A 27736-nucleotide genomic window follows, 5' to 3' on the forward strand; every position below is an offset into this window, starting at 1 on the left:
GTTTTTACCTCAAGCCTAAGATTTTGATGTCAGAGAGAGCTTTGAGAGTGTACATGCAAATCCAAATCAGTATTGCATAATAGTGAAAATGCAGAAACCAAACAGATGTGATATTTAGTCTTAAAGGGTCCCAGTGAGGGTGCAGGCAGCTTGTGGATAGATAGTGGTGATGTCGTGTGCCTGAGAGGAAGGGTTCTGGAAGGCTGCCTAGTGGGGTTTGTAAGCCCAGATCAACATTTGGTGACTTGTTATTTTACTGAGTAATTCTCTTGCTAGTTAACATAGAATTTGAATTCAAGAAGGAAAAATACTCACGAGATTCATCTAGAGCTCTTCTAGACTACAGGGACTGATAGACTAGAGATTCAGCTATGTGGTCTGGGGTAGGCACCTGCAATACTGGAGGGACCGCTGCTTGGCCTGAGGATGCTGCATGGAAAAGTGCTGTGTCATGTTACACAGGAAGAAACTGAGGTCTATGAGTTGTGGCCATACATAATACAATATCCCACTTTTCCTATTAAAAATACGAAAGATTTGCTTTGGTAATAGCTTGTCTAGTTTTAGAATCACATTTTCTGCCATTGAAGAACAGAATAAGTAATGGTGCCCATAATGTTCTCTTAGCTGAGTTTTGTACCAGTCACATTAGTGAAGATTTTTTTACTCATTTCAAAATTTCAGTTGTTGATTGAGCTTTTTATGTTTTTGTTTGTTTGTTTGGTGGTTTTTGGAATTATTAAATGTTAATTATAGCTAAAGAGTAAAATGAAAGGGGACTAGAAGAAGCTCTTTGGAATAGTGTACATTTTTCTTTTAGGCTACTTTTCCCTAAATCTTTTTCCTGTAGTTTATATTTCCATTTTTTCAATTTCTAAAGTAATTTATGCCTCAGTAAAATGAGTATGGAAGAGAATTATGATGATTGCTTTAAAACCTCCAACTGTCCTATTGATTCTCTTGTGTGTTGTTTTGGTCTAATTAGTCCTAACTACTAAGTCTAGTGCAAACCTTCCCGTGCCCACTCTTCTGTGCTGAGTAGATCCGACAGCTCCCACACTTCTGCACCTACCGCAATATCCAAACCTATACAAATTATGCACTATCTGAAAATTTCATGTTGTTGACTCAGTTTGGACAACAGTAGGTTGGCAGGTCTTTTTTAGTGCTTTCTAGGATTTTCAAGAATTCATGAATTCTAAGAAAAAATGTAAGGGGCAGTTCTTTGAAAGGGTTCTGATAACATTCACGAGAGGTCCATAACACCTGTAAAATGGTAGATGCAGTTTGGTGAGTTTCGTCATAGACCTTTTTCATATGCGCCCTCTGCTGGCAAAACCAGTTAATGACCAAATAATGTGAACCTTTTTGTGACGTCTGATAGTTAAGGAATATTAGATATTTGGTGTGTGTGTGTGTGTGTGTGTGTGTGTGTGTGTGTGTGTGTGTGTGTGTGTGTGTGTGTGTGTGTGTGTTGTCACTAGGAATGGTTTTGTATGTATATAATACTAGCATCCAGAGAACTGAGGCAGGATGACCATGAGTTTGAGACAAACTGAAGCTACATAGCAAGTTCTGGGCCAGTAGCCTGGTATACATAGTAAGATATGTTCTCAAATAAATACATTATTCTGTCAACTTTGTCTATTGTAAATAGAGGAACTTTAAGCATAACAAGTCCTTGCTTTTTCATATCTATTTAAAATATGCATTGAAAACCTATAATTCTATTTTTTTCTTTGGGAACTTCAGAGAAAGCTTATAGAACAATGGATAAAGCAGGGAAATGTGTTATTTTCATTTCCTTGTAAGCATGATATGAATCACTAACAGACAAAAAGAACAGTCTCCTGAGGCAGACTTACATCCCTTCTAGAGTAGCTCGTACCAGTTCTCTCGGAGACTCCCTTTGGTTGGGGTCTGATTGCTGTAGCTAGTGTTTGTTCCTGTGTGAGAGGCAAGCAGATACAAGTTAGAGCTCTTTCTCTCAGAAAGCCAGCTCTCCAAGCGGTCGGTCGGTCTCAACGGAAGCAGCTCGCTGTGGTACTTTGGATGAGGCTGCCTAGTCAGCTGAGACAGGAGGTAAGAAGTGACAGGAACCAGCACCTACGTGGGAAGATATTTGACTGTGAGGAGAGCCAGACAGACAAGACTGATGCAGGCCTAGGAGAAGTGTCTGTCTCTTCTAGTTAAGAAAGAAAAAGGTGAAAAAGCCTGTAGACTGTTTCAGTTCAAAGTCAGCTTGCCTTCGGAGAAAACATTTCTGAATGCCCAGAGTACCCAGAAATTCTAAACCCTTTCTCAGTTTTTGGTTGGGGTATGGGGAGAGGATTTTAATTCTTAGTGGCGTCAATGGATAATTTTTGTTTGTTGGTTGTTTTTTTTTTGACTTGCTTGAATATAGTATGGTAACTCCAAGGAGTTAGACATCAGAAGTCTGAATGGTTCACAGTTCCAAGTGTTCTTATTGAATGCTCATGTTTTGTGGATAAGGTATGTCTGTATTAGTGTTGGGAGCCTGCCCCTCTGTGCCAGCTGGTCCTCTCACAGTGCTAATGAACCAGTTAAATGTAGTTGTTACTAGGTGCACTTGTAATATTTCTTGAGCTCCTAAAGTAACTTTCTAATCCTGTCTTTGTACTTATTTTTGGTTTTAACTAATACAATTTATTGCTTTTAGCTTCTAAGTTTTAGGGTTTATTTTATTTTTTTCATCTGAATGCAAACAATTCCAGATCTATAAAGTATTTGAGGAACAGCTTACATTGTTCCTTTGGCCCTCAAATTTGACTGTGAATTTTGTTTCTTGAGACAAGTGCAGCGAGGGTTGACCCTGAACTCACATTGATTCTCCTGCTTCAGTCTCCCAAATATCGAGATTACAGGCATGTCCCACCATGCCTAGTCCTAGCTCTAATTTCTAAAGATAAGATATGAATTCTAAAAATTGATCTCTGCTCTGATGTCCCAAATAGTCATTGGGCTTGTTACTTGCTTTTTTTTTTTTTACTCTGAAATACCTGAAGTCTTTTAAAAAAAAAAAAATTATGTAACAGTAGGAACAAACTGTGTTGTGTGTTTTAAAATAGCAGTTTTCTTTAAGGTAACTTTCAAGTAGTTAAAGAATCATAGACTAGTACAAAGAAGGTTGTTTGCAATCATTTTCCTCCCTGACATCTTCCTGACACTTAGATACCACTTTCCCAGCAGTGACTTTCACTGTCTCACTGAGGGATGTCATACTTCCTATGATGTCAGATGGAGATGGTCAGTGATGGAAGGCTGAGAGGAATCTTCTATCGTGGGTCATTGCTACTTCATATTGCAAAGTTCACTTGCAGCTACTTTGATTGGCTTGAGGACTGTGGTAGAAGAGTTTTCATCCTTATTTTGTAATTGCAAAAACATAAGTTTTAGAAGCCAGTAAATGGCATTAGTAAGGCTTGAACTTTTAACTGCACCATACATTTACCATGGAACAGATAGGTGGACAGAGATTAGTGAGGTCAGTGGACGAGAGCTCAAGTTCTTGTCACAGCCCCATACGACTTCTTTGCAAAACATTCTTTGATTTATTTTTTCTTTCCTTTTTTTTTTGTGATATAACACATAATGTAATTCCTAAGACTCTAAATTTTATTTCAACATTATTTTATATTTATATATGTATACAATGACAAGAGTGATTGGTGTTGTTTTGGTTCGAGTGAAGGGCTACATCCAAAAGATATTACAATCAAGAAACGAAAGTCATGATTGATACACAGACACAGATTCAGAAAGCTGTTCCCAAAACATTAGGAACAAGCGACTTTATTATTTTGGCTTAATGTGTTTTTCATCTGTTTTCTTTTTATTATGGAAAGTTTTGAACTTACCTAAAGTTTAGAAAACGTATTACTTACTATTCAGTTCAGTTATGTTTGATTATATTTTTAAGAATGTAATCAAAGCCACCTGCAGCACACAGCCAGCTTACCACACAGCCCTAGGAAAGCTTGCTATGTAGATCTTCATTCTGTATTGTTTTCCTGATTTCCCACTCAAATCTGACTTTTGCATAGTTGTGACCAATAATAGAAACTAAGAAATAAGCCGTGACTCGCTGTCTTAATTCTGTGAAGTTTGCTGAGTGAGAATAGGCTTACTGCTGTTAGTTTTGTAAGTAAACACAGTCCTCTCCGCCGTCCGTGCAAGGACGAAGGGCTTTGGAATAGAAGGGAAAGTCTTTTTTCCCCTAGAATAACATCATGAAGGACAGACAGAGAAGGTAGCATGGTCTTTAAATCCACACTACTTTGTGATTAATTTAATCTCTAAGGAAATAGAATATTTGCCAATTCTACATTTCAAAGTGAGAAATAGTAATTTGTTGTGTCTAAGCTAGATTCCTAAAATATAAATAGTTATCTGGATTTCTTTTGCACTCTTTCAATCTAGTTAATGATTGTTTTTTAGAGGTCTGTCTGTATTTGGTTGGGTCTGAGTAGCAGCTAATAATAGGCCTTTTGTTGAATATAAAAAGAAAATGTGTTCTGTTCCCTAGCACTTAAAACAATGGTTTTCCGGTTGAACTTGTATCTGCTGCTTTAAATAATATAATTTTTAAATAGTAGCAAGGATCAGTCGAGCTTACTTTATATGTCTCAAACTCAGAATAGTGTTAAATGGTCACTACTTTCAGTTTCTTCAAGTCATAACTGTGGATTCATGGGACTCTATAGCATATAGTCATCACATCACATCAGAAATTCCTGAACTGGGTAGTAGTACTGTTAAACTTTGTGGAGGTGGTATGTATGCAGTGTGTTTGTATGTGTGTGTGTGTGTTGGCTTTCTCTTCGTTCCTATGGGATATTTATTAGTTTTAAATTAATTCATAGCTTGAAATATTCCAGGATCCAAATTAAAGCTTTGTTTGCTCTTTGATTTGTTCAAGTTTGAAAACCTGTGTTTAGTCATTTTGCTTATTTTTATGTGGTAAAGTATTGGAAATTAACATATGCCTCCTCCAAATGATACAAGTTAGTCGTAGTAGAATAGCTAGCTAGTGTCTCCACAGGATGATGGCATTTAGAATCAAAATTTCCTGAACAATGATGTATTTGTGCAGGTAAGAAAAAGACAGGCAACTTTTGTAGGTTTGGTACCTCCATTAAATAGAATTTTTATAGAGATTTTATGGGTAAGACTTTTCAAAGTTTTAGTTGTATTAATATTTACTTTCCACTTACATACAGACATAACTAAGATAACACCACATACAATGACATTTCTGAAAAGTTGCCTTAGGTTAAAGATGGCCCATACCAGGAAGTTACCCAAGTGTTAAACTTCAAAGTAGTTTCAATCTGAGGAAAAATACTAATCTATGTATCAAATATGGCTCAGTAATCACTTCCTATGATACACAGATTAATATTTTTCTATTAAAATATTAATAGATTATATTAAAAGATTGAAAGCACTTTGAAGTTTAACATTTGGGCAACTTCCTGGTGTGGTAGCATTTTCTTACAGTTCTGTCTGTGTGTGCATTTACTTTGTATGTTATTTCTCTCCCAGCTGCCTAGGTAGAGTGCTGCATGTCACTTGGGGAAGTAGGTCAGAAAACATAGCTGTGGGACATGCTGACAATTTTGAGATCAAATGTCTATATGTTTGGCACACTTTAGTTAGACTGATTTGTTTAATGAATTGCCATCAAGAGAGACGCAGTTCTTCGCCATAGATTCTCTTAACTACAAAGGATTCTCTTTCAGGTTCAGAGCACAGAGGGGGAAGCACCTCATGTGCCAGCCACTTGCCAGCTAGGCCTTGCCAAGTCAAAAAGAGGTAAGTGGACCACTGCCCACTAGCTCCCCATAATTATTCTGTGTTGTTGGCTGGGAAGGAAAGTGGTTTATGTATCAGTGTGTGCAATAGCAGTAAGTGTGAAAAGATTAGGATACAGGGTGGGGTGTGTTATCATTTCTTCATATCATTATTGTGGGGTTTTATACAGGGGAGATTTTTATGCTTATAAACTAATACTAGATTGTTTATCCTATAATGACCTCATTAAACATTTCTGGGTGCTCTCAATATTATTCAAATCTGCACATGCACTGAAACAGATTAAGACTACTTTTACATTGTTATGACTGAAAACTCTTATTGTTCTGTGTTTTCTTTATGCACATATATCTTGTAAGTATAATACTTGCAATATAACTGGAAAAAACTCGCTCACAATAGTTAAACCAAGTTAAATAAATTCAAAGTGTAGATCAAAGGTGAGTGGCCATAGATGCCATGCTTCTCTTGAATCATTAATTATTGACCAGAGAACCTTTGGATCCATTCCTTACACTTTTGACTTGCAACTAGAAAATGCCATCTGGTTTTAGATTTACAAAGCTTTTGATATTTAGAGAAAGAGGAAGAAGTTAAATGACCACTGAAGGTAGGACTGTTTATTTTTAAAACTTTACACATACCAAACCACCCTGTTTTTTTTTTTTTAACAAAAATTTATATGTATGTTCCTAGAATAGAAAATTACATGTTTGTCCTCCTGATCTCTGAAATTCCTTCTGAGGGCCAGTTTGCACGTGACTTTTCTTTCATTGCAGTATGGCATTAAAGACTAGAGCCTTACTCACTCACTGCAGCTCCAGTCAGACACACACTGAACTTTCTCATTGGATTTGCTCTTTCTTGAGTCCATAAATACATCTGTTTTTGAGGTGTACAGTGATGCTTAAATCTTTGCCTTAGGTGGATAGGCAAGGGCCATATTGGACAAAGCAACTTGTCATGTGTCAACGGAGGATAAACTAGAGTAAAATTGCTTTAAGTTGTTTAGGGAAGCCGTGAGTGATGGGGAAAATATGTATTCAGTTTGTGGCCAAATCTGAGTTTCTTCCTCTCACAGGCTTCAGTCTGTTGTTGTTACAACATAAGCAAAACTATGTATTCATATTGGTAAATAAATCTTATAAAGTAACAGTAAAAGAGCTTTGTGTGTTCATTCATGAGAAAGGGGGACAGGAAACAGCCACATTTTATCCATTTTGGAAGGTAGCCTATTGAATTCTGGTAATGTGGTATGTCATTGACTGATCATAATTTTAGAATGAGAATCATCAGCAGGACACTCATTTCACTAGTTTAATAGAAACAATGCATGGCTTCACTAGAAGGACTTTGCAAGATGAACTTCCCTAATCTCAGGTGCAGGGACTGTCTCCTGCACCTTAGAAAGGTTCAGTGGCTTAGCTCATGTACCAGCCCAGTGTTTATTGGGCAGCTTCACACCTCTAGAAGTCTTGTTCTTGTTATAGAAGATACAACATATTTTTCTTAAAAAATCTAGAAGAGTCTGATTTTATTCAGTTTCTTTGATACAAATCAGATGGTTTCCATGTTTTGTTTTGTATTTTCACACTTAAGTACTTCTTCTAACTTTTAAATTTAGGTACCATCCAATGTCTTCAGAACTGAGGATTAATCTTTCTTAGACCTAAATTTCTCTAGTAAAGAACTGTGGTTTCATTTTATAAAATTTCCTTGTTTTATTTTATGTATTTTGCTTGTATGATGTCTGTGTACCTGGTGCCCATGGAGGCCAGATGAAGGTGTTGTATCCCCAGAACTGGAGTTATAGTTGTTTATGAACCACCATGTGGTGCTGGGAATTAATCCCAGGTCCTCTGCAAAATCAAATGTTCTTAACTACTGAGCCATCTCTTTAGCCCAAGAGAACTATGCTTTTTATGGAACAGAAATGTCTGCCAAAGACCTTAGATTGGGACATTTAGACTTTTAGAATGTCGTTTGTATATTTTTAGGCAAGGCCTTTCTCTGGAGCTCACGTTGGCCTCAAACTCAAACTCAACTTGTTAATCTCTCTGGGATTATAGATAAGCACAGCAATACCTGTGTGCTTTGTAGCTGAGGGAATACTTTTCCTATCTTTGGAAATAGTCCCAGGCAATGGAGGGCTGTGATCCCAATCCACAAAGGAGAGAAGTTACTGCTGTGCTCCATGAAACAAAAAAGAAACTTGGGCTCTTTGTTCTGTTCACTTCCCCATGCCCATGCCTGCAGTATCCATTCATTCAGACTGTGTGGGTCACATGGTGCTCAGCTTTAAGGGCAACAGGCTCAGACCTTATTCCGCTGCACATTCAACAGATCTTTGAAGAAACTAAGTCTGAGCTCGTAGTTCTGCCTTCTCTGTACTCCACCGAAGTTCCCTTTTCCCAACCAAATACGCATTTTAACTTCTAGATTATATATATGACTGCTTAATTGTGTTGAGAGTTACAACTGAGTCATTAAGCAAACATTGCCATGTTGTTCTGCATACCAGAACATTAAGAATAAATGAAGTTTCTGATTTCATGGGCTCATAGTTATAAAACAAAACATTAACAAAGACATGGAAACACCAGTACAGTGACAAGTGCTCTGACATAGATTGTTCATTTATTGATAATTCATTTTTGAATGAATGTAATACCCCATTAGAACTGGTGGGAATGGTTTGTTACAATTCAGTTTGGTAGTTATTCCAGCATTTCTAGGTTTGGTAAGGATATGGAACACTTCCTTAACTTAGTATAAGAGCTTAACTCATCATAACACTATTGTAGAATTATTCTCAGTTTTTAATAGTGTCAGAGTCACTATTTCATGAGCCCTAAAACTCCATTGGAATGTTTTTAAACTCAAGTGAACTTTAATTTTGGATTTTATTTAGTCATATTATCTGGTTCAAATTATTTGGTAAAGCACTGTATTTAGCCTGTTGCTTCTGAAGTTCTGCAAGACTCTCCTGTCTCTCAGATCCTTGCAAATGGACTAGCTATAACATCTCCCTTTATGGTAGCTCTAGTGTGAGTAGAATGTCATTTCGCTTGCTGTACTTAGCATCTTTCTTAAAAGCACATATACATATTTATATATGTAGAAATTAGAGCTTTGTGACGTAACAGTAGACATGTTTTACAATATTAACAATGTTATATATTAATTGGGTCTTTGACTTTGGTGTAGTTGTTATGAAAGAATTATTTCCTAATACAAATACTTGCATCATTAGAAACATTAGAGATATTTAAATAACCTCACATTTCAAATGATTTAGTTTATTGCCCTTAGTTTCATTCTTTCATACTAAGAAGATACAGACCTCTTTTAATGCATTCTACATATAAACTTCTAATTTTACTGCTTAACTATCTTTTATAGATTTACATTATGTAATTTTTTTGTTTTATACAGTTTTTCTCTATGGTAAGACTTAATTGGATTTACCAAATACATTACCATTGGAGCCTAATTAGCAAGTGAATACTGAGAATTTCTGATAGAAAATCTGATCCAGCTTTTATTTGAACTTGATTACTTACCATACTTTGAAGCCATGATTTTTCATAAGTAATTTGTGCTGCTTCATTAAGGATCATATCTAGGCTAATGTTGCTGCCAACACAGGCCTATGCAGTGGTTTTGTTTAACAGCATGTTTCTACTGACAGATCATCTGTTGCGAACTGCAAGTCAGCATTCTGACAGTAGCGGCTTTGCTGAGGACTCTGCAGACTGCCTCCCCCTCAACCATCTTCAGGTACTACTTCCTATTTTAATAGGCACTTTCGTTAATATTCACTTTAAGGCAATCTCTCTATGTGTCTTATTGCAAGGTGGTCTAGCCAATGGAAATAGGAATAAAATGTCTGGAATGTACATCTTGGCTAAGTATTTGACTATAAATTTCAGGTTTTACTCTTCATGATCTCTGAGTATTTAAAAAAACATCTTAGTTTTTTATTACTAGTGACTACTTTGGTCATTAAAGTGCTTGACCTGATTTTTTTCTTATTTGCTTATATTTAGTTTATTCCAGCATTTTATAATAACTTGTTTATTTGAAAACTCATATTCTTGCTAGTTACATGGACTTCTGTGAAATGTTATGCTGTGTTAGGTAACCCAGAAAGCAGGTACTTCTTTATCCTTGAGGAGCTGCTGGTTGGTTGATATGTAGAGTCACAGAATGCACAGAAAAGGTATTCAACGTGTCTTTAATAAAACTTGAAAATTGAAATAAGGAGAAAAAAGAATAATGAGCTTTCTAGAAACATGACATTTGAAGGGTAAACAGGCAAGAAAGTCACCAAGAAGACCTGGAAGAGTCATTAGCTGAGAGGAGGCGATCACAAGGGTCCACTCTGACCTGCGTTATTGGCAGCTGATAACAGCTAAGGGAAGGGTCGTTTTTCTTTGGAATTCTGGCCACTAGTAGGTTGCCCATGTTCCAGTGGGTGGCCCTACACCTCAGTACATATTGATAAGACTGATTAGACTCGGTGTGTTGTCAAGATAAAAAAATAGGTTATGAAGTTGGGAAGGGGACATGTTGTGGGGCTAAAGGGGGAATTGGAGTAGAGAAATGGAATGTAGTTATGATCATAATTCATTGTGTTCATGCATAATATTCTTAAGAGAATAAATTTAAAAACTGTTGAAAACCTTTGGAGAGAATTCTTCAAGTTAAAATGGAAAATGATAATCAGTAATATGAAAGCATGGTATAAAACTTACTAATAAAGGCAAATAAGTCTCTGCTCCCCAAGCTGTAATTCCTTGACTTGAAATTTTCTGCTTTACAATGCTGCAGAAGTGGCATTTGTTCTGTAGAAGTCTTCAAATTTCAATATTTGATTGTATCTTTTTTTATATAGAACAGTAACAGTGGATGCAATCTGGTGTGTGTTCCTGGGAGTGAATGGGCAGTACTCTACACTGTACTGTGTGTTAGTGTTTTATGGATATTGTGTTTTGAGTTTTTGCATTCCATCATGTCCACTGAGTGGCCATTGTCTCTCTTACTTACACAAAATTACTTACACAATTTTGTTTTTCATTTATAGTATTCAATAAACTACATGACTTTTTCATTCAATAAACTACATATTTTATTAATAAATACTTTATTAATAAAATAAGATTTATTTTAGATAATTTTGCTCACCTGTAAGTTAGTATAATTGGTTTGAGCATACTTAAGATAGAGTAGGTTAAGATGTGTTATTTGACAGGTTATGTATATTAAATACATTTAAAATAAAAAATAATAGAGTGTGCAAAAAAATGGACAGTGGGAAGAGAGTATATGGTGTGATGAAATAAACAAGGTAAAGGCAGCCTGAGACATATGTTAGTGATGAGGAAGGAAAGAAGACCCTTGGCTAGGTTTGCAAGTAAGGATGACTGCTTCCTTGAAGAGATCCCTGTGTCTTAGCATGAGCGGGTCATAGTTGTTTTTCAGCTTAGGGAAGGGGCATAGTGTAAGAAGAGTTTGATCTAGAAGACTCTGAGCTGAAACTGGAGAACCCTGGTCCTAGGGCTACTTGATCACAAACACAGCATGGTGAGATGTGGGAAAAGAACATGATTCCTTTCAGAATGAAGAGCAGGTGGGAAGAGCTAGGGAAATCATAGGTATTGAAGGAGAACATTAAGACATTTTTGCCCAATTCTGTGAGTCAGTGTCATGGGTTGGAAAGGAAATGTAAGAAAAATAGATCTTAAACAGTCTCTGTGAGTAGTGGGGAGGGAGGCGGTAAAAGCCAGAACAACCCCAACAGGAGACGGTTGAGTCCAGACACATCTCATCTGTAGTCTTTGGCCAGCGCTGTCTCTTACTTTATTCCCATCCTCCAAAATGTTTTCCGGCAGGTTCACGAACCCCTGCAAGCCATGGGGAGCAGTGCTGACAGCTGTGACAGCGAGACCACTGTCACATCCTTTGGTGAAGACCATGTGACTCCTAAAGGACAAGACCAGCCTTATTTTAATGAGTCAGAAGAGGAGTCTCGCGCCCCTGTTCAGAAAGGCAAAGCCAAGGTGGCAATAGTTGCTGATGAAAGGAAAGCAGACAACCCAGATTTCCCTCTGTGTGAGACTGCAGAGAATACTGGAGAGAAAGAGTCCACGAGGAGTCCCGGTGACTCTGATGCTCAGCTTCCAGAAACGGAGAAGGATGCACCTCCACCCTCAGCTGGAGAGCTCCTGAGGGAAGGTAGTGGAGACAGTGATGTGGAGAAAAGCAGTGAATGTGAATTTGCCCAGTACACCACACACCATATTCTCAAATCCTTGGCTTCCCTTGACGCCCAGTGCAGCAGTGTGAGCTCTGAAAAGAAAACGGGGTTTCCCTCTTCCCTGGATCGAGTGAATACTGCCTTGCAGAGAGCTCAAATGAAGGTTTGCAGTCTGTCTGGTCAAAGAGTAGGGCGTAGCCTAATAAAATCAAAGGATCTCTTGAAACAAAGGTACTTGCTTGCAAAAGCTGGCTATCCCCTAAGAAGGTCTCAGTCTTTGCCGACCACCTTACTGAGCCCAGTAAGGGTCGTGTCTTCTGTCAATGTGCGATTATCTCCAGGAAAAGAGACCCGGTGTAGCCCACCTTCCTTCACCTACAAGTACACATCTGAAGATGAACAAGAATTGGAAAAGGAAGTGACTGAACATGATGGTCAGTCTGTGGTTAAATCCACCATCTTTATCCCCCCGTCCTCTGTGAAGAAAGAAGAAGCCCCTCAGAGTGAGGTCACAGGACTGGCGGAATGCCACCATGGGAGGCTTCCCCCTTGTCCACAGTTTGCTCCAATATCCCAGTCCACCTGTTCCCTTCACTCTGTCCATGAGTGGCCGGACAGGCCCCTGTGTGAACACATGAGAACTCTGAGTGCTCACAGTGTCCCCAACATATCAGGCGCCTCGTGTAGTGCCTTCTCTTCTCCTTTCGGCTGTCCCTATTCACATAGACATGCTGCCCCCCCATACAGGGCATGCCCTGTGAATCCTCCCTCTGCCATAGAGATGCAGTTGCGAAGAGTGTTGCATGATATTAGAAACTCACTACAGAGTCTTTCACAGGTAAGATAAAAGATCTTTATTTATATTTTATTGCTGTGAATTCTTCATAATTCACCAGGAAGCTAGACAAACCACCTCAGCTTATTTTCTTACATGCCTGAACTCATCTGTACCTGCTCTCCTAGACACATACCTCCTGTTTTGTGGGGGAAAGCTGTAACTATTCCCGAACAGTTAATTTCTGTGTCGAGAGCCTCCTCTTTGTAGAGGAGGAATTGTTTCATGGTATTTTCCCCCTTTCAGCCTATCCTCCTCTTTGTCTGGAACCTTCGATTGTCCTGTTAAAAGCATCTTCTAATCCCTTTTCTCCTTTTCTCTGCCATTTGGATGTGTTGATCACCCCTAACTTTCTAAGTCTTCTCATTGGCTCTGCTTGCATGGTGTTCTCCTGGTTCTTATAGCTCTCTGACTAGGCTTTCCTCTTCATCCGCTGACCTCTGATGCTGGCCTCCTGGCACAGAATTAGTCTGTTTCCATGGGCTCCAAACTGGAACCACTCCGAAGAGAATCAGGTAAAGTGTGAATTCCGAATGCATGCTATCTATTACAGTGAAATAGTGGATGGGAAACCACTTTGGTAAAATCAAAGTTGCAACTTTTCAAATAATAAGATTCACCTTTTAAATACCATCCTTGTACCCTTAACCATTGTCCCTAATGGTTTGCAGTCTGACCAAAACATTCCTATTTCTCCTTCCCCATAAAACACAGTTCTGGCTGTGACTGAGCTGTTCAGCATTTTCACTGTACTTCTGTGAGGCTGGGAATTTTCAGAGCCCTCTCTATCTGTGCCTCTGTGGTGTGCCTTTCCAGGCAGGCCAGCTACTCCAGCTGTGGTTTGTGGCCATGAATGTCCCATCAGTAACTCAGTTGATGAATCTCCCCACTTCTCACCTCAGCCCAGCAGACAGATAATTTTCTGTAGTCTCCTTGCGTAGGTGATACTGGGCAACAGAGCTTGCGGGGTCTCAGTGTCCGTGAACTTGGAGTAATCTGCACATATCACTTGGTTGGTCGGTTGGGTGGATGGGTGGATGGTTGGGTTAGTTGGTTGGGTTGGGTGATTTCATTGTTGCTGTTTTCCAACTGCAGGGCTCTGTCCCTGCCACTCTGCATGAACTGCAAAGCCCCGATGGTGTCTAAAGCGCAGCTCAGGTGTCACCACTGTAGACGTATTTACCAACTGAATTTTTACCAACTTATTTTCATGATATAGCCTCCTACCACATACTCACACACACTCTCACACACTCATACATTCTCTTTCTCACACACATACATGCACACTCATACTCACATTTACATACACTGATAAATACACATCAAACACATTGCAAACTCATATGTTTACTTACACTAGCACACTCATCTCACACACATACTCACATACATACATTTATACTATTCTTTTTTTTAATTTTCTCTTTTTTTTCTTCTTTACATTGTGAGATGAGGGCAAGGCAACTTTTTGTCTTCTCTGCCTATAACAATAGGAGAGTGTATGTGGTGGCCACTGGCTGCTCTCTCCAGCCACATCAATGTGATGCAGTCTCCTGTTGCATTTGCTTCCAGATCTCTGAGTCTCTCTTTGGCTTTTGTACTTTCTTTTTCAAGGCAAGAAGGAAGTTCTGTGAACACACATGTGCGTGCGAGCACATACACACACACACACACACACACACACACACACACACACACACACACACACACATTATCCTTTGCCTCTTCCTTCTCCCAAACAGAGTAATTTGGACCCAAAATATTTAAGAATAATAGGTAGCATTGGAGACTAATTTCTTTTGTTGCTGATTATAGTATAAAACACTGTTGGGCTTGATTTAGCTTAAAGAAAAATGTTAATGCATACCTTACATTAGCCTTAACACCTTAGAGAACTTGGCAGTAGTTACTTTGACATGGCTTTTTATCCTGTTTCATCTGTTTGAAGTACCCTATGATAAGAGGACCTGATCTTGCTGCTGCTCCATACAATACTCAGAAGTCGTCTGTTCTACCTCTTTATGAAGTAAGTCCCCTCCTAAATTTTTCAGTTGCAAAATAAGTAGTGTGATTTAGAAGTGTAATCTTGTTGCATTGCATTTCAGAATACCTTTCAGGAGCTTCAAGTTGTGAGGCGGAGCCTGAATCTGTTCAGAACGCAGATGATGGACTTGGAGTTGGCCATGCTGCGGCAGCAAACTGTGGTGTACCCTCACATGACAGAGGAGGACAGGTAAGGGTTCACTTGTGATAGTGCGGTCAGGGCCTGGTCTTTAGAGAGCAGGCCTTCAGCATAGGTTCTTGAGGATGCAGCTTTGTTCACACGCTGTGAACTCTCTGGTTTGTGAAGCAGGGTGGGTAAGAAATAAGTGTTTATTGAGTTACATCTGTGCCTCCGGGGTGCCAAGCAAGACTCTCAGTAGTCTGCTTTCCAGAGAGATGAGAGTACACGGGTTCAAAGACCTAGTCATGGGCTGGAGAGATAGCTCAGAAGTTAAGAGCAGTGGCTGCTCTTACAGAGGACCTGTGTTCAATTCCCAGCACCAACATGGCAGCTCATAACTGCCTGTAACTCCAGTTTCAGGGCATCCAACACCTTCACACAGACATATATGCAGGCAAAACACAAATGCACATGAAATAAAAATAAATAAATTATTTAAAAAAAGACCTAGTCATTACCTCGGGATTGCTTCTGTCTGAATTTATAGAATTGCAATGTTTGTAAACCTTTTGTTAGGTCCTAGTATTCAAAAGAGTGGTGACTAGAAATCATTTGGCTACTATTTTTCCAAAGTTCTGCTTATCACAATCTGACAGGTATGAAGTTGATCAGCTGCAGGGCTTGCGGAACTCTGTCCGAATGGAGCTGCAGGACCTGGAGATGCAGCTGGAAGAGCGCCTGCTGGGCCTGGATGAGCAGCTCCGTGCAGTCCGTGGGCCTTCACCTTTCCGATCCTCTGTGCTCCCGGTATGCTATGGGGGTCCGGGGTCAGAAGTAGGGTTATTCATAATGTGTGCTTTAGGACAGGGGACTTATTTAACCATTTGCTTCAATGACTTTAGGACCATGCATAATATTCAAGTAGCTTTTATCCTACTCACTGGAGATTTAATATTTAATTTTGCCTTGATTACCTTCATATTATACACATTAGTTTTATGTACAAAGTATGATGTTTATATTCAGTATATTTAGAAATACATTGAAATTTTTAATGATAATTATCAGTAATAGAAAAAGCAAAGGTCAACATAAAAGTTTTGTTTTTGAAGGAAAAATCTTAGTGAATTAAAATATGACTACTTTAAGTTCGTATCCCTGCTTTTAGCTCCAAAGAACATAATCTATTACTCCTTTTCTCCCTGCTCTCTTGTTTATGTAAATTGCCTATCCCTTTGAATTTTTCCTTTGTTTTCAATTTGGTTCTTTTCTGTTCCTTGTGGTTTTATGCTTTGTGGTTGATGCTGAAGATTGAACCTGAGACCTTCCCTAGGCCAAAAATGTGCCCTGTCGACTGGCAGTTCCTCTGGTGCCTTCCTTGTCTCCTTAAGGGACCAAGTGTGATATCCTGATGACATCCACATATACAATAAGAATAATGAAAGGGACACGTTTGTCCTTATGTTGAGCCATTTCTTAGTATTTCTAATGTGCCTTCCCATGGAATGAGCATCATCATTATATTCTTATTTTAGCCAATATCTTTCCAGTTATAAAATATATTGGTTTGAAATTTTGAATTTTACCCTACTTTTTCATGTTTGATTTTGTTAAAAATAAATGGATGTAAGTGTGTGTGTTTGGACATCTACAGAGGAAGATGTATATACACATAGATAAAGTAATTTTCCAAATCATTAGGAATGCATGCTTCTGTAGTTTTGACCCATCATTCTGAGAAATGTGTTGGTGGGAGTAGAGAGTGAGAATGTCTGTGTAGCTGTCACAGAATTTGAAGGAATTCATGGTAGCTGACTACAGTGTTTGTGACATAAAGTGATGTTTCAAGGAAATAAGTAGCCAAGAGTTTTAGGATGAAGCATTTGCAGTTTGAGAAAATGTGTACATGTGTGAGCCTGTGTGCTGTACTTGCCTTTTTAGGGGATGTGCGGCAGTAGGAGTGCTGATAACTTATCGTGCCCGTCTCCACTGAATGTCATGGAACCAGTAAGCCTCTGTCTCTCCTTCTCAGTTACAGGGGCGGGGTGCTGTAACATCTCATTAACATGCAGTTCTCCTGGTTCCTTCATGCTTGTTTTAAATACAGAATTTAAGAAGTTAAATTAATTGGAAGTGAGTTTGCCACTTTGAAATCCAGTACCATTTGGGGCCACTAGAAAGCTAGCTTCATTGCAATATGATTTGTTTTATAACCTAAAAGAGATGATGCACCATAGAAACATTTTATTTGTACTTCAAGGAGTCCTTTCTTGTCAGATGCAGGGTCTTTATAGGATCTGTAAAATGACTTATGTATTCATCATTACATTTTAGAGTCATTGGCAAAGGCTTCTGAGTAACTCTTTTAATTGTCATTAGTTACTCTTCCATGAAGTAATTCAGACATCTGAATGTTAACTGGTAAAATTTCACGTCACCATGTTTCCTACATTCCCAAGTTATGGCTTGAGATTACTATGAATTTAACTTTGTTTTTGGAAGTGAAATTGACTAGTTAATAAGTTAATAAAATAGAGTTATGCCTTTAAAAATCCATGTGATTTGGGACAGTAAGCATAGCTGGGAATTTAACTTTCTTAATTATCAGTCTAAATCTTGCAAGTGAAAAATAACTTTTTTGGCCTCCAGGTCACAGAACTAATACGGGAGCAGTCATACCTGAAGTCTGAGTTGGGCCTGGGACTCGGAGAGATGGGATTTGAAATTCCTCCTGGAGAAAGCTCAGAGTCCGTTTTCTCTCAAGCCACATCAGAATCATCTTCCGTCTGTTCCAGCCCCTCCCACAACAACAGAAGATCCAGAGGGCCTTCTGGCAACACGGGAAGCAAACCCAGAGCCCGCTTAGTGGCAAGAAAGAAGATATTCCGAGCCTCTGTGGCCCTGACACCAACGGCCCCCTCTAGAACAGGCTCTGTGCAGACACCTCCAGATCTGGAGAGTTCTGAGGAAGCTGGAGCAGCTGAAGAAGCCTCACAGGTTGTGGGACTTACATCTCACGTGGAGGAAGAGCAAGAAGATCTCCCACTGATGTCAGCTGCTCAGGAAGTGCATCGAAATGTGGAGCAAGATGAGTTGCAGCAAGTCATACGGGAGGTGGGTCAAGTCTGGGCGTGTGTCGTTAATTGCAGGCGGTGTCCTGGTAGATTTGACTCATATATTGCTTACTTGTGAGACGAATTTCACTGGCTACAGTAACTGTGGAATGCTTTAGATTAGCTTTCCTACTGACCATGCATTTCTGCAGATTTCCTACTGTAGGGTAATCCCACTCTAGGGGAAGAGTTGTTTGAAAAGTTTGAAGGAGGGAAAGCCCGTTAGACCTCTCATCTCTACGTGTCGAAAATGAGGAATTACAATTTAGACCTCTTCAGGATTAAAAGCTGTCATTTTATAAAATTCTGATTGGCATGAGAAAATGACAAAAAGAAGGAGATTAATATTTTTCCTTTGATGGCTAGAGAAGTGTAGAAACTGTGTGATTTGTTCATAGATTGAAACACAGTATGAAAATGGGGTTTACCCTGGATGACAACAGCATGGGGACCTAAAGTGTTGACCATAGTTCTGGGTTACTAAAGGAGTCACAGGCATGAATGAAGGTTACGAGTCAGGGTCAAAAGTTCATTGAGAAAACGTGTAGAGTGACTGAATGTTCTCTCACTGTGACAACATGCCCTGAGGAACAAGCTCAGAGGGAAAGCATCTTTCTGTTGGTGCTCTCAGAGGTTTCAGCCCATGAGCATGTGGTTCTGTTGTTCATGGGCCTGTGGTGAAGCAGAGCATGTGGAGAAAGCCTGGACAGCAGGGCTACTTGCCCTGTGTTGTCGGGGAGCAGGAGAAGGGAGGTCTATGGGCCGGGACAACAAAGAGCAGCTACTGTCCTGTGCCCGAGGACCTGCCTACTTTCTACCAGGTCCCACCTTCTGAGTTTCTGTGGCCTCCCAGTAGCTTGTGGAATTAAGAGCCCATATATGGACTAATCTAGTGACTTCTCAAAAGGCACACCTCTGAGTATCATTGTATAGGAAACCAAACTATTGGCATCTGAGCCTCTGCAGGTATTTTAGATTTACGTTAGAACACTGTTTTTACCATTGAGTTCCGTTAATATAAACTGATACAGATCTTTAAAAAGAAGAACACCACAGACAAGCTTCATGGTGGCTTTTTAATCTGCTCTCTGTATAGGTTATACACTCTGAATATTTTTCTGTTTTGTGTTCCTAAAAATAACCATGAAGAGGAAGTATAACTGGTTGTACTTTTCTTTTCATCCAGTCCTGAAATTCCCGATAATAAACACCTTTTATTTTATATTAGGCTTGAGTGTGACCCCAGCAGAGGTGGCACTCAGGGTCTGTAAGCCTGAGTGTGACATTCCCTCCCCCACCCCCCAGCACTGCCCAAACAAAAACAAAAACTGAAAGAAACCAGCAACACAGTTTATAAAGTATCCAAGGTAGCGGAAAAGACCTGTAAACCATGGAATTATTGACTTAAATTACAGTGGGGTTAACAGGACAAAACCCAAGGAAAACTGAACTTTCACAGAGGCCCTTAAAACGTTTTCAGGTTTGGGGGTCTTTTTATTTTGTAAATTTGGGGATCATAAAGTCTATGAAAATATTACCACACACACACACACACACACACACACACACACACACACACACACACACTGCAACATTTCTTGTCTCATGAATGCAGATTTCCTAATCTTTTCAGTTATCCAAAAACTAACGATTTAAGAGCAAAATAAATCAAAATAAGCCAGCGAAATTAGGGCTCCCTATTTTCAAATTATTTCTAATGTAAATGTAAATGTGTATCTAACATACTTTTAGAATCAGTTTGTAGCATAGAATCTTCACTCAATGGGCCATTGAGCCTCTGAGGCCAATGATTAGTGCCTACATACATGGTACCATCATTTATTGCACATTAATAGCTTAAGAAGTACATTAAAATAAACAGAGAATTCTGTGAACACACAGATGATGTCTTCCTGAAAATGTCTGTGCTGTTAAAATATGCAGTAAAAACTGTAGGACTTGTCAGGGTAGAATAGGATTGGAAGGATGATATTCCAAACTTCATCAGTGACACTGAAAAGGACAAAAGATATAAAACTAATCAAAATAGTAGCATGGTTTAATACACAATTATATAGTCCAGAAGCAGATAATACAACAGTAAAAATGGTACTTGGGCCTTGGAAACGTTTGACTTGTGCTTGTAGAATTGGAGCTTGGGAGGGCTGGAGTTTGTGGGTTACTGCTATGCGGTGAAAGGATGGTCTGAACTCTGACAAAGCAATAATACCAGGTGTGAGGAGGAGTGGCTTGTGCACAGGACTGACCTTGCTGGTAGATGGTTAAGTTGTCTGCGTTTTGTGTTCTTAGTTCCTGGGTTCAGCTGGAAGCTACTTTCTATGGCCACTCATGTGTCTTGAGGATGCAATGTAAATAAATAGACACGACATTTGTGTTACATGCAAATTGTTACCCAGGATTTCTGACATGTTGGAACAAATGCCCATTTTCAAAATCAGTATAGCTGCAGGCTACATGTTTTTCATTTTTTCTCCAGACTCGACTGTGAACTAGTGGAAGGTTTTAATTCTATATATTTATTTGATCTACAAATAGAGTTAATTTTGTAAGTTAATTATAGTTGACTAACATTTAGAAAAGTGTACATTCAGCCTCCTCAATCAGGTATGCCTGTGAGTAGAAATCTGTTCCTAGGTACACGTTTAAGCACAGGACATTACTTGAGTTAGATTAATTAACTATTCTACCTGTATGCATTTGCTCGTGGCACATTTGCTAACTCTTTTTTTTTCCTTCTTTTACTAAATTGTGATATTTTTGTTCCTTTCACTCTGCTTTGTTTTTAAAGGTCTCCTGAAAACATGACTTCCTATTGCTTGTCTGGCATAGTTGCTCCCTTAATGCATGCTGGAATTCTCATTTTAAAAAGTTTGTTGGCCTGATCCATGTTGCAAGTCATTTCCTAGGAAGAAACTGTTTGCTTTAGACCAGAACATTGATTCTTTGGCCAGTAGCACAGCACAGACCATAGAAGAAGTCATTTGTTTCCATTATGCTGCCTCGGTCCTAGAAAATTATTTAATCATTTATAGGAGTCTCCCATGAAATATGAAAGATGTTATACTTTGTCAACATTTAAATTGGCATGCAAGGCAAATGTTTGACAAACTTTCAGAATGGGTAACTAAACTCATCGTGAGAAGCCATTCAGCTCATCAGAATATGGCAATGTTTGAAGGAAATCTGCTTTAACCTTTGCTGTCTACAAAGAAGGGCTTACCCTGCAAAATATATGTATAAACAAGGCACAAGGAATATTGATATACTTAGAAAATCAAACTCTCTGGAGTACTTTGAGAGCATACATGAATAGATACATTGGCCCATTGCTCATTAAAATTCAAAAACTAATACCTGTTATTATCATAGTTCAGGTAGGTGGTTTTATGTTTAAAAGTTTGTTTACAAGATATTTCAAATACTGAGTATTCCTTACTCCATTTATTTCCAACTGGTAATCTTTTAAATTTAAATGTCCATGGTACTAAATTTCAAGTTCTTAGCTTATTGTATCTGCTACCAAGGAAATTAAATTTGATTCTATCTTTCTTGTAAATTTGTGGCCCTGACCCCATTAACAAAGCCTCCATTCAGGATGACACTATCTAGTCTTGGGCAGAACAGTTCTGCAGGTGAGGATTAAACATGTTTGGCAGGCACCTTGGGGGAAACTTTCTTCCTGCACTCCTGGGTGCACGAAAACAATGGTGACTGTTCGGCCTTTGTTTCCACCACTGCACCATGTGAGGCTTTAAAGAGTACTTCATTACTTACAATGCACTAATTCAGTGGATTCCCACTGTGGAAGGAGAAAGTCCAAGTCGACACAAAGTCCTTTCAGACAAGTGTTTAATACACACAGTCTGTCCTTACACTTTTGTCAAACTAGGGATACCCCTTCGCTCAGGTTCTGTACACATCACAGTTGGGAAGAAAACAGGACTGCCTTAGTATTGTCTGAACCACTGTGATGTGTGTGACCAGGGCCTGCAACTGTTTACAGATAGTTTAGAAAATGTACATATGTGTAGGAATAAAAAGATGATTTATTGGATATGTAAACATGCCATTTTCACGGAGACAAATTCAGCATTGAATGTGGAAGAATAAATGTAGATTGTCATGATTTTAGTAAAGGTTTTCTATGTTTGTTTAAGCTTCTAGGCTTGGTTTACAACTGTCAGTACATCTGACATGATTAAACATGTGTTTTGGTAGAAACACAGCTTCTCGTGTATTCCCTTGGAATCTTTTAGAGACTGTTTAAGGGCCATGGCTTTGGGACCCTAGGCACTGTGTAGATGCAGCGTCCCACGTCACACCAGCAAGTCATTGTGCGGTGCAATAAGTAGTCCTTTTTTGATGTCGAGTAGTCCATGTAAAGTCTACACAGCCTTTTGGAAATTGTGCTAACAAAGGTAATTTTACCACCATTCCTAAAATTGTTTTACTCTGAACCCTCCTGTCTTCTCTATAGCATGGGGAACTTTAGAACTAATTTATTTGTCCATGATTCCTTTATAAAATAGATATTATAGGCATTGTGTTATTTTCAATGCTAGTTTAGATGTAGCTCCTTTTCTCTCTTTTGTTTTGTTTGTTGTTTGTTTGTTTGTTTCCAGACAGAGGTCTCACTATGTAGCTATGGCTGTCCTGCAGCTCTCTCTATAGACCAGGCTGTCCTTGAACTTCCTCTGCTGCCAAGTGCTGGGATTAAAGGCATGCACCATCACACTTAGTCTGTTATTATTTTTGAGACAGTATCATTTTGTGTGCCCATCTAGAGTAAAATATGCTTGACAGTAGAGAGTCCTGTTTGTATGTTTGTTTTCTTTTTTGTTGAGATGGATTTTGCTCAAGATGGTCTCAAGCTCCTGGGTTTAAGCAGTTCTCCTGTCTCAGCCTCCAAATGACTGGGACTATAGATGCATATCATCCTGCTAGGTTCTTAGATACTCTTTTATACTTTATGCCAGTAATATCTGTGTTACCCAAAATGCTTAGTATTCATTTTTAATTGGTATATCATATGCTAAATAGTTAGCTAGTTTGTGTTTTGAATGATGAACAGGAAGGAGGTGTTTTCATAGTTGCGTTAGAAAACATCTTATAAAATACAGATTTGCAGTGGTCTTTTTCTTCACACTGTATTTGCCTTATATACTGTGGCTACAACCATCTGGTTTGCATGTTTCGTACTCATTAAAAAATGAACCTAAAATACTAGGAATTTAAAAAAAAACTTTGTTATTTAATGTTCTAAAAATGGTGGTAAGAGGTAAATTTAAAATCTTATATTTATTAACCTGCATAACAGGGCAAATGAATGGTTGATAGTGAAGGCACATTTTCTTTCTGTTGTCTTTTTGGTTTTGAGCCTAGCCTTTAGCACTGAGCCATCTCCCTAGCCCTATTGTGCTCCTCTGAAGAGTCATATATAAGTCTATGTTTTATGGACAAGTTTTGCGTGGCAGAGCCATTTTTAGACTCCAAGTGAGATGTTTTCAGGATGTATTTAGGAACGTTTTAGGAAATAGATCAGACTGACAGGAAACTGTGGAAAAGTAAAATTTTTAAGAGCTAGTTGAGAGCAGCACGGTGCTAATTTGGGAGTGTATTATCAATTTACTTCAGCAAGTGCACATTTAAAGCCTTTACAAAGAGCTATTTGGAGGTGAGGCTATATCATTAGAAAGAAAAGGAGGCTTATATTGTATTAAGACATCTAGACAAGAAAATCCTAATTAGAATGATTGTTGCCTCGGGTCTGTTTGCTTCTTTCATCAACAAAATGAGATGTCTATTTCTTTTCTGAGTGTGTGCATGTTTGGGTATTTATTTGTGCATGGGTTTGTGTGTGCCTGTGGAAGCCAGAGGACAACCTCAAGTGTCATCTTCAAGAGACTTCTACTTTGTTTTATGAGACAGAGTCTCACACTGACATAGCCTTTATGCATTAGGCTGGGCTGGCTAGCTGGGGAGTTCCAGGGACCCACCTGTCTCTACCTCCCTGGTGCCCGAATTACAAGTACACATCACCATACCTGGCTTTTTTTTTTTTTTTTTTGCATGGGCTCTGGGATCAGAGTCAGATCCTCATGCCTACATGGTAAGCATTTACTGATTTGGCCCTTCCCCAACCCAAGATGAAAGTTCTTACCTAAGCCAGACAGACGACAAGCTCACCATAACACTAAAGCAGATGGTTGTTTTGAGTGTGTTTATAATATTTAAAAATAAGTATTATTAAATGAAAATTTCTTCTGTCCCCTTAAAATGTGTTAGATTAAGACAATATATAACTTCTATAGATATTCTGTCTCTAGTTGGTAGAAACAGGCAGAGCATTTCTGCCTACCTATCACTTTGCTACTTACAGGTTTTCTTAGCAGTAAAAGCATAAATCCCGTTGACTTCTTGCATCTGTAAAAGCAACATTGCAAGATTTGCATTTAGTCCTTGCAGTTTGTTGTGTGAAGTAACTTAAGAGAAGTTTTTATCATGTTTGTCCCGTGAGAATGGTGATAGTTTTTTCTACTATCATTATCTGGGTTGTGCTCCACCAGACCTTGGAGTCTGATGTGGGTTGAGGGGTGACCTGTGCTGCAGGTGCGTTGGTGTTGGCCACATGAAGGCTGGGTCTTTTCTGTGACTCAGCTGACTCTAACAATGAAGTGACGTGTGGTTTTGTCTGAAAACTGAAGAAAAAAAAGAGCTTAGTCCTATTGTTAAATGTGTGTGTTTCTGTTTCTCCCCTCTAGATTAAAGAGTCTATTGTTGGGGAAATTAGACGAGAGATTGTCAGTGGACTTTTGGCGGCCGTGTCTTCAAGTAAAGCGTCGACTTCGAAGCAGGACAGTCATTGAGTGGGATTTATTGGGTAATGTTTATTCGTTTCTTCATTTAACTAGATATCAATTGACACTTGGCTTTTAATTATTTGTTTTAGTTTGTTATCTCTAGCTAAATTTTTATTTTTATAATATATGTCTTAGTTGTCCTATGGTATGAAAACCATATATAACCTCATCTAAAGTGTAAACAACTCAATTTAAGGGCAGAATTGCCTACAGTGTATGCTTACTTTGAAATTTCATTGTAGTAAATAAACCCTGAAATTGGGCTTTAGATCCAAATCTTACTTTAATGTTAATTAAATTGTATTTCAAATGTACAATTTATGAGCAAGAATTTGAGAATTAGTCAAAAAATTATAACTTTCCTTGTTATTTTTATCTTTTAAATAGACATTTCATATATCCATTTCTAATCCTAATTTATTCATGAATTTTATGTGATTTACTTATTTAAATGAATAGCTATATTTTATAAATTATATTAATAGCAGTTCTTGGTGAACACACTAAGGAATAATAGTCTGTACAACACTTCCCAACTGAAGGTGTTTATTCAGTGTGATATGAAGAGTGTGATACATAATTTCAGCTGTGGAAAATGAGAAAATATTTTAATAAATTATGTCAGAATCAACTCTGAGGATTCTTTTTCGAAAGCCAAGGATCAATCAATTAACTCTCAAAAAATGTATAGTAGCCAGAGGATTATATATAAGTGTTCATAGGCAGATGATTGATAGATAGATAGATAGATAGATAGATAGAGATAGATAAATAGACTGATAGGCAGATAGGTATAGGTAGATATATATATATATGATATATGTGGATTTATTTGAATAAATTTCACATTTCTTTTTAAAGAACTTTCAAAATAATATTTGAATAATGTTTAATGTTCACATTTCCTTCTTTTTAGGGTTGGGATGGCTCCCATTAGCTATAATACTGGCGTTATCGGTGATTTCTGCTGGTGGAGGTGTTATTTGTCCTTTGGAAGATACTTTCTACTGAGCTGGCTACTGTACACAATGGATAGTGTGCATTTCTGTATGCAGTGTACAGTGTACAGTTCTCCTATGCATAAAACTTTAAAAACATATGTAGAAACTTAGGCACTTTGCTGACTCATTTCTAAACTATCAGACTGGCCATTTGAAAGTCTAGTATTTATTTGTATGTCAATATTTTTCCAGTTGATGTCCTATGTAGAATTAATTGTAAAACTTGAAGAGTTCCAGACATAACCAACTTATAAAATAACATATTTCTTCAGACTAGCTTCTACAACACTGACCTCTATGAGGTATTTACTGTGCAATAACAGATTCATCTTCTGAGAGCTTGAAGCAACCGATGACTTTTCCCTCCACTGCTCTTCAGTGGGTCACTTCCAAGAAGACAAACGATTCTGTTGTAAAAATTGCTCTTAATTCTTGAGGAGGCTACTGAGAAGCAGTAGGGTAGATCTCATGAGGTTACCTACAACTACTTCATGTTCTTACACTGTAAGCCTTGTTGCTTTGCCCCAAACAAATGTAATTTTATTATAGCTATGTGCATTATGGTAAACACTATGTACCTTCTGCATTGTTCAGATACCTTACTTAAGATGTTTCTTCTGTCTTTTAGACTTATAGTATTGTCAAGATAATGGGGCCTGTGACTTGAATGGATAGAATAGAAATGAATAAGCTGTTTTTTTTTTCCCCAAAATGAGGTTTAGATATGTTTTCCTCATGCATAAATGATTTGAATTCAGTTTTAACCAGAAAACTCTTGTTTTTTTTCTGAAAAAAAAGTTTCCTATCTCGTATTATATGTGTCAAATAAATGTATAAAGTAACAACCAAATGTTATTAGAAATTAGCCTTTTAGTATTTGTAATCTTCAACTTCTATTATATAACTTTGTGTGAGAAATTTTAGTCAAAAGTGCTTGAAATGTTAGCATTCTTTGAAAGACTATCTAAAATGTTTATAAATATTTGAACAATCACACAAAGACTGATCTCTAAAAAACAAAAAAAAACCCATTAAAACAATAAAGTATTTATTTTGCCTAAATGTTAATTTTTTTTTTTTTTGACCTGCAAAGGTGAAGAATTTGGATTACTTTTGATGACTAACTAATAAAGTCTGAACTGCTTGCTGAACCTCTCCTCCCCTGATGAGGCTCCTGCAATGCTCTCAGAAAGTTCCGTCTTCACCGCCAAGAAGAGGCATAGGACTAATCACTCTTGGGCATATAAAGGCCCGGGGCTAGGATCCCATCTAAGGCCAGGTTGAACTTGTCTTTAAAATGTCCAGTTAAACTATGAAGAGCAACTAAGAAGCCAGGAATGACACACATGCCTATAGTCTCATTATTGGAGACGTAGACGCAGGAGTATTGGGAGTTCAAAGCCAGCCTGGAGTACATGTCACTGTGCATCAAAAAAAGAAAAGAAAAGAAAAAGAACAGATTTTAAAATATTATTGTTAGTTGGTCAAATTATTCAGGAATTTAACCAGTTGATTGTGACAGTGATGGTAAACATGCAAACCAGACATTCCATATGAATAGTAAGTAATGCAAGCATTGATAATTTTAGCTATTTGGGATTTTAGCCAATTTCAGTCTATTTCTAACAGAATAAGACTCTCAGGT

At 38.2% G+C, this 27736-nt stretch overlaps 1 protein-coding gene across 3 annotated transcripts in view; it reads left to right on the forward strand.

Moving 5' to 3' along the window:
- Nucleotides 1-27153, forward strand: part of Itprid2 (ITPR interacting domain containing 2) — an 86420-nt gene extending 59267 nt beyond the window's left edge. For all 3 annotated transcript variants that reach the window (XM_052726208.1, XM_052726209.1, XM_052726207.1), the window contains 10 exons: nt 5763-5835; nt 9527-9615; nt 11730-12932; nt 14881-14958; nt 15038-15165; nt 15753-15903; nt 17038-17103; nt 17746-18210; nt 24992-25110; nt 26007-27153. In XM_052726208.1, the coding sequence (XP_052582168.1) occupies nt 5763-5835; nt 9527-9615; nt 11730-12932; nt 14881-14958; nt 15038-15165; nt 15753-15903; nt 17038-17103; nt 17746-18210; nt 24992-25096 (2358 nt within the window). In that variant the 3' untranslated portion in view covers nt 25097-25110; nt 26007-27153. The remainder of the gene's footprint in view (nt 1-5762; nt 5836-9526; nt 9616-11729; nt 12933-14880; nt 14959-15037; nt 15166-15752; nt 15904-17037; nt 17104-17745; nt 18211-24991; nt 25111-26006) is intronic.
- Nucleotides 27154-27736: the final 583 nt, after the last annotated feature.

Source organism: Peromyscus californicus, unplaced genomic scaffold, assembly GCF_007827085.1.
Source record: "Peromyscus californicus insignis strain IS unplaced genomic scaffold, ASM782708v3 Scaffold_7__1_contigs__length_154581171, whole genome shotgun sequence".
NCBI lineage: Eukaryota > Metazoa > Chordata > Mammalia > Rodentia > Cricetidae > Peromyscus > Peromyscus californicus.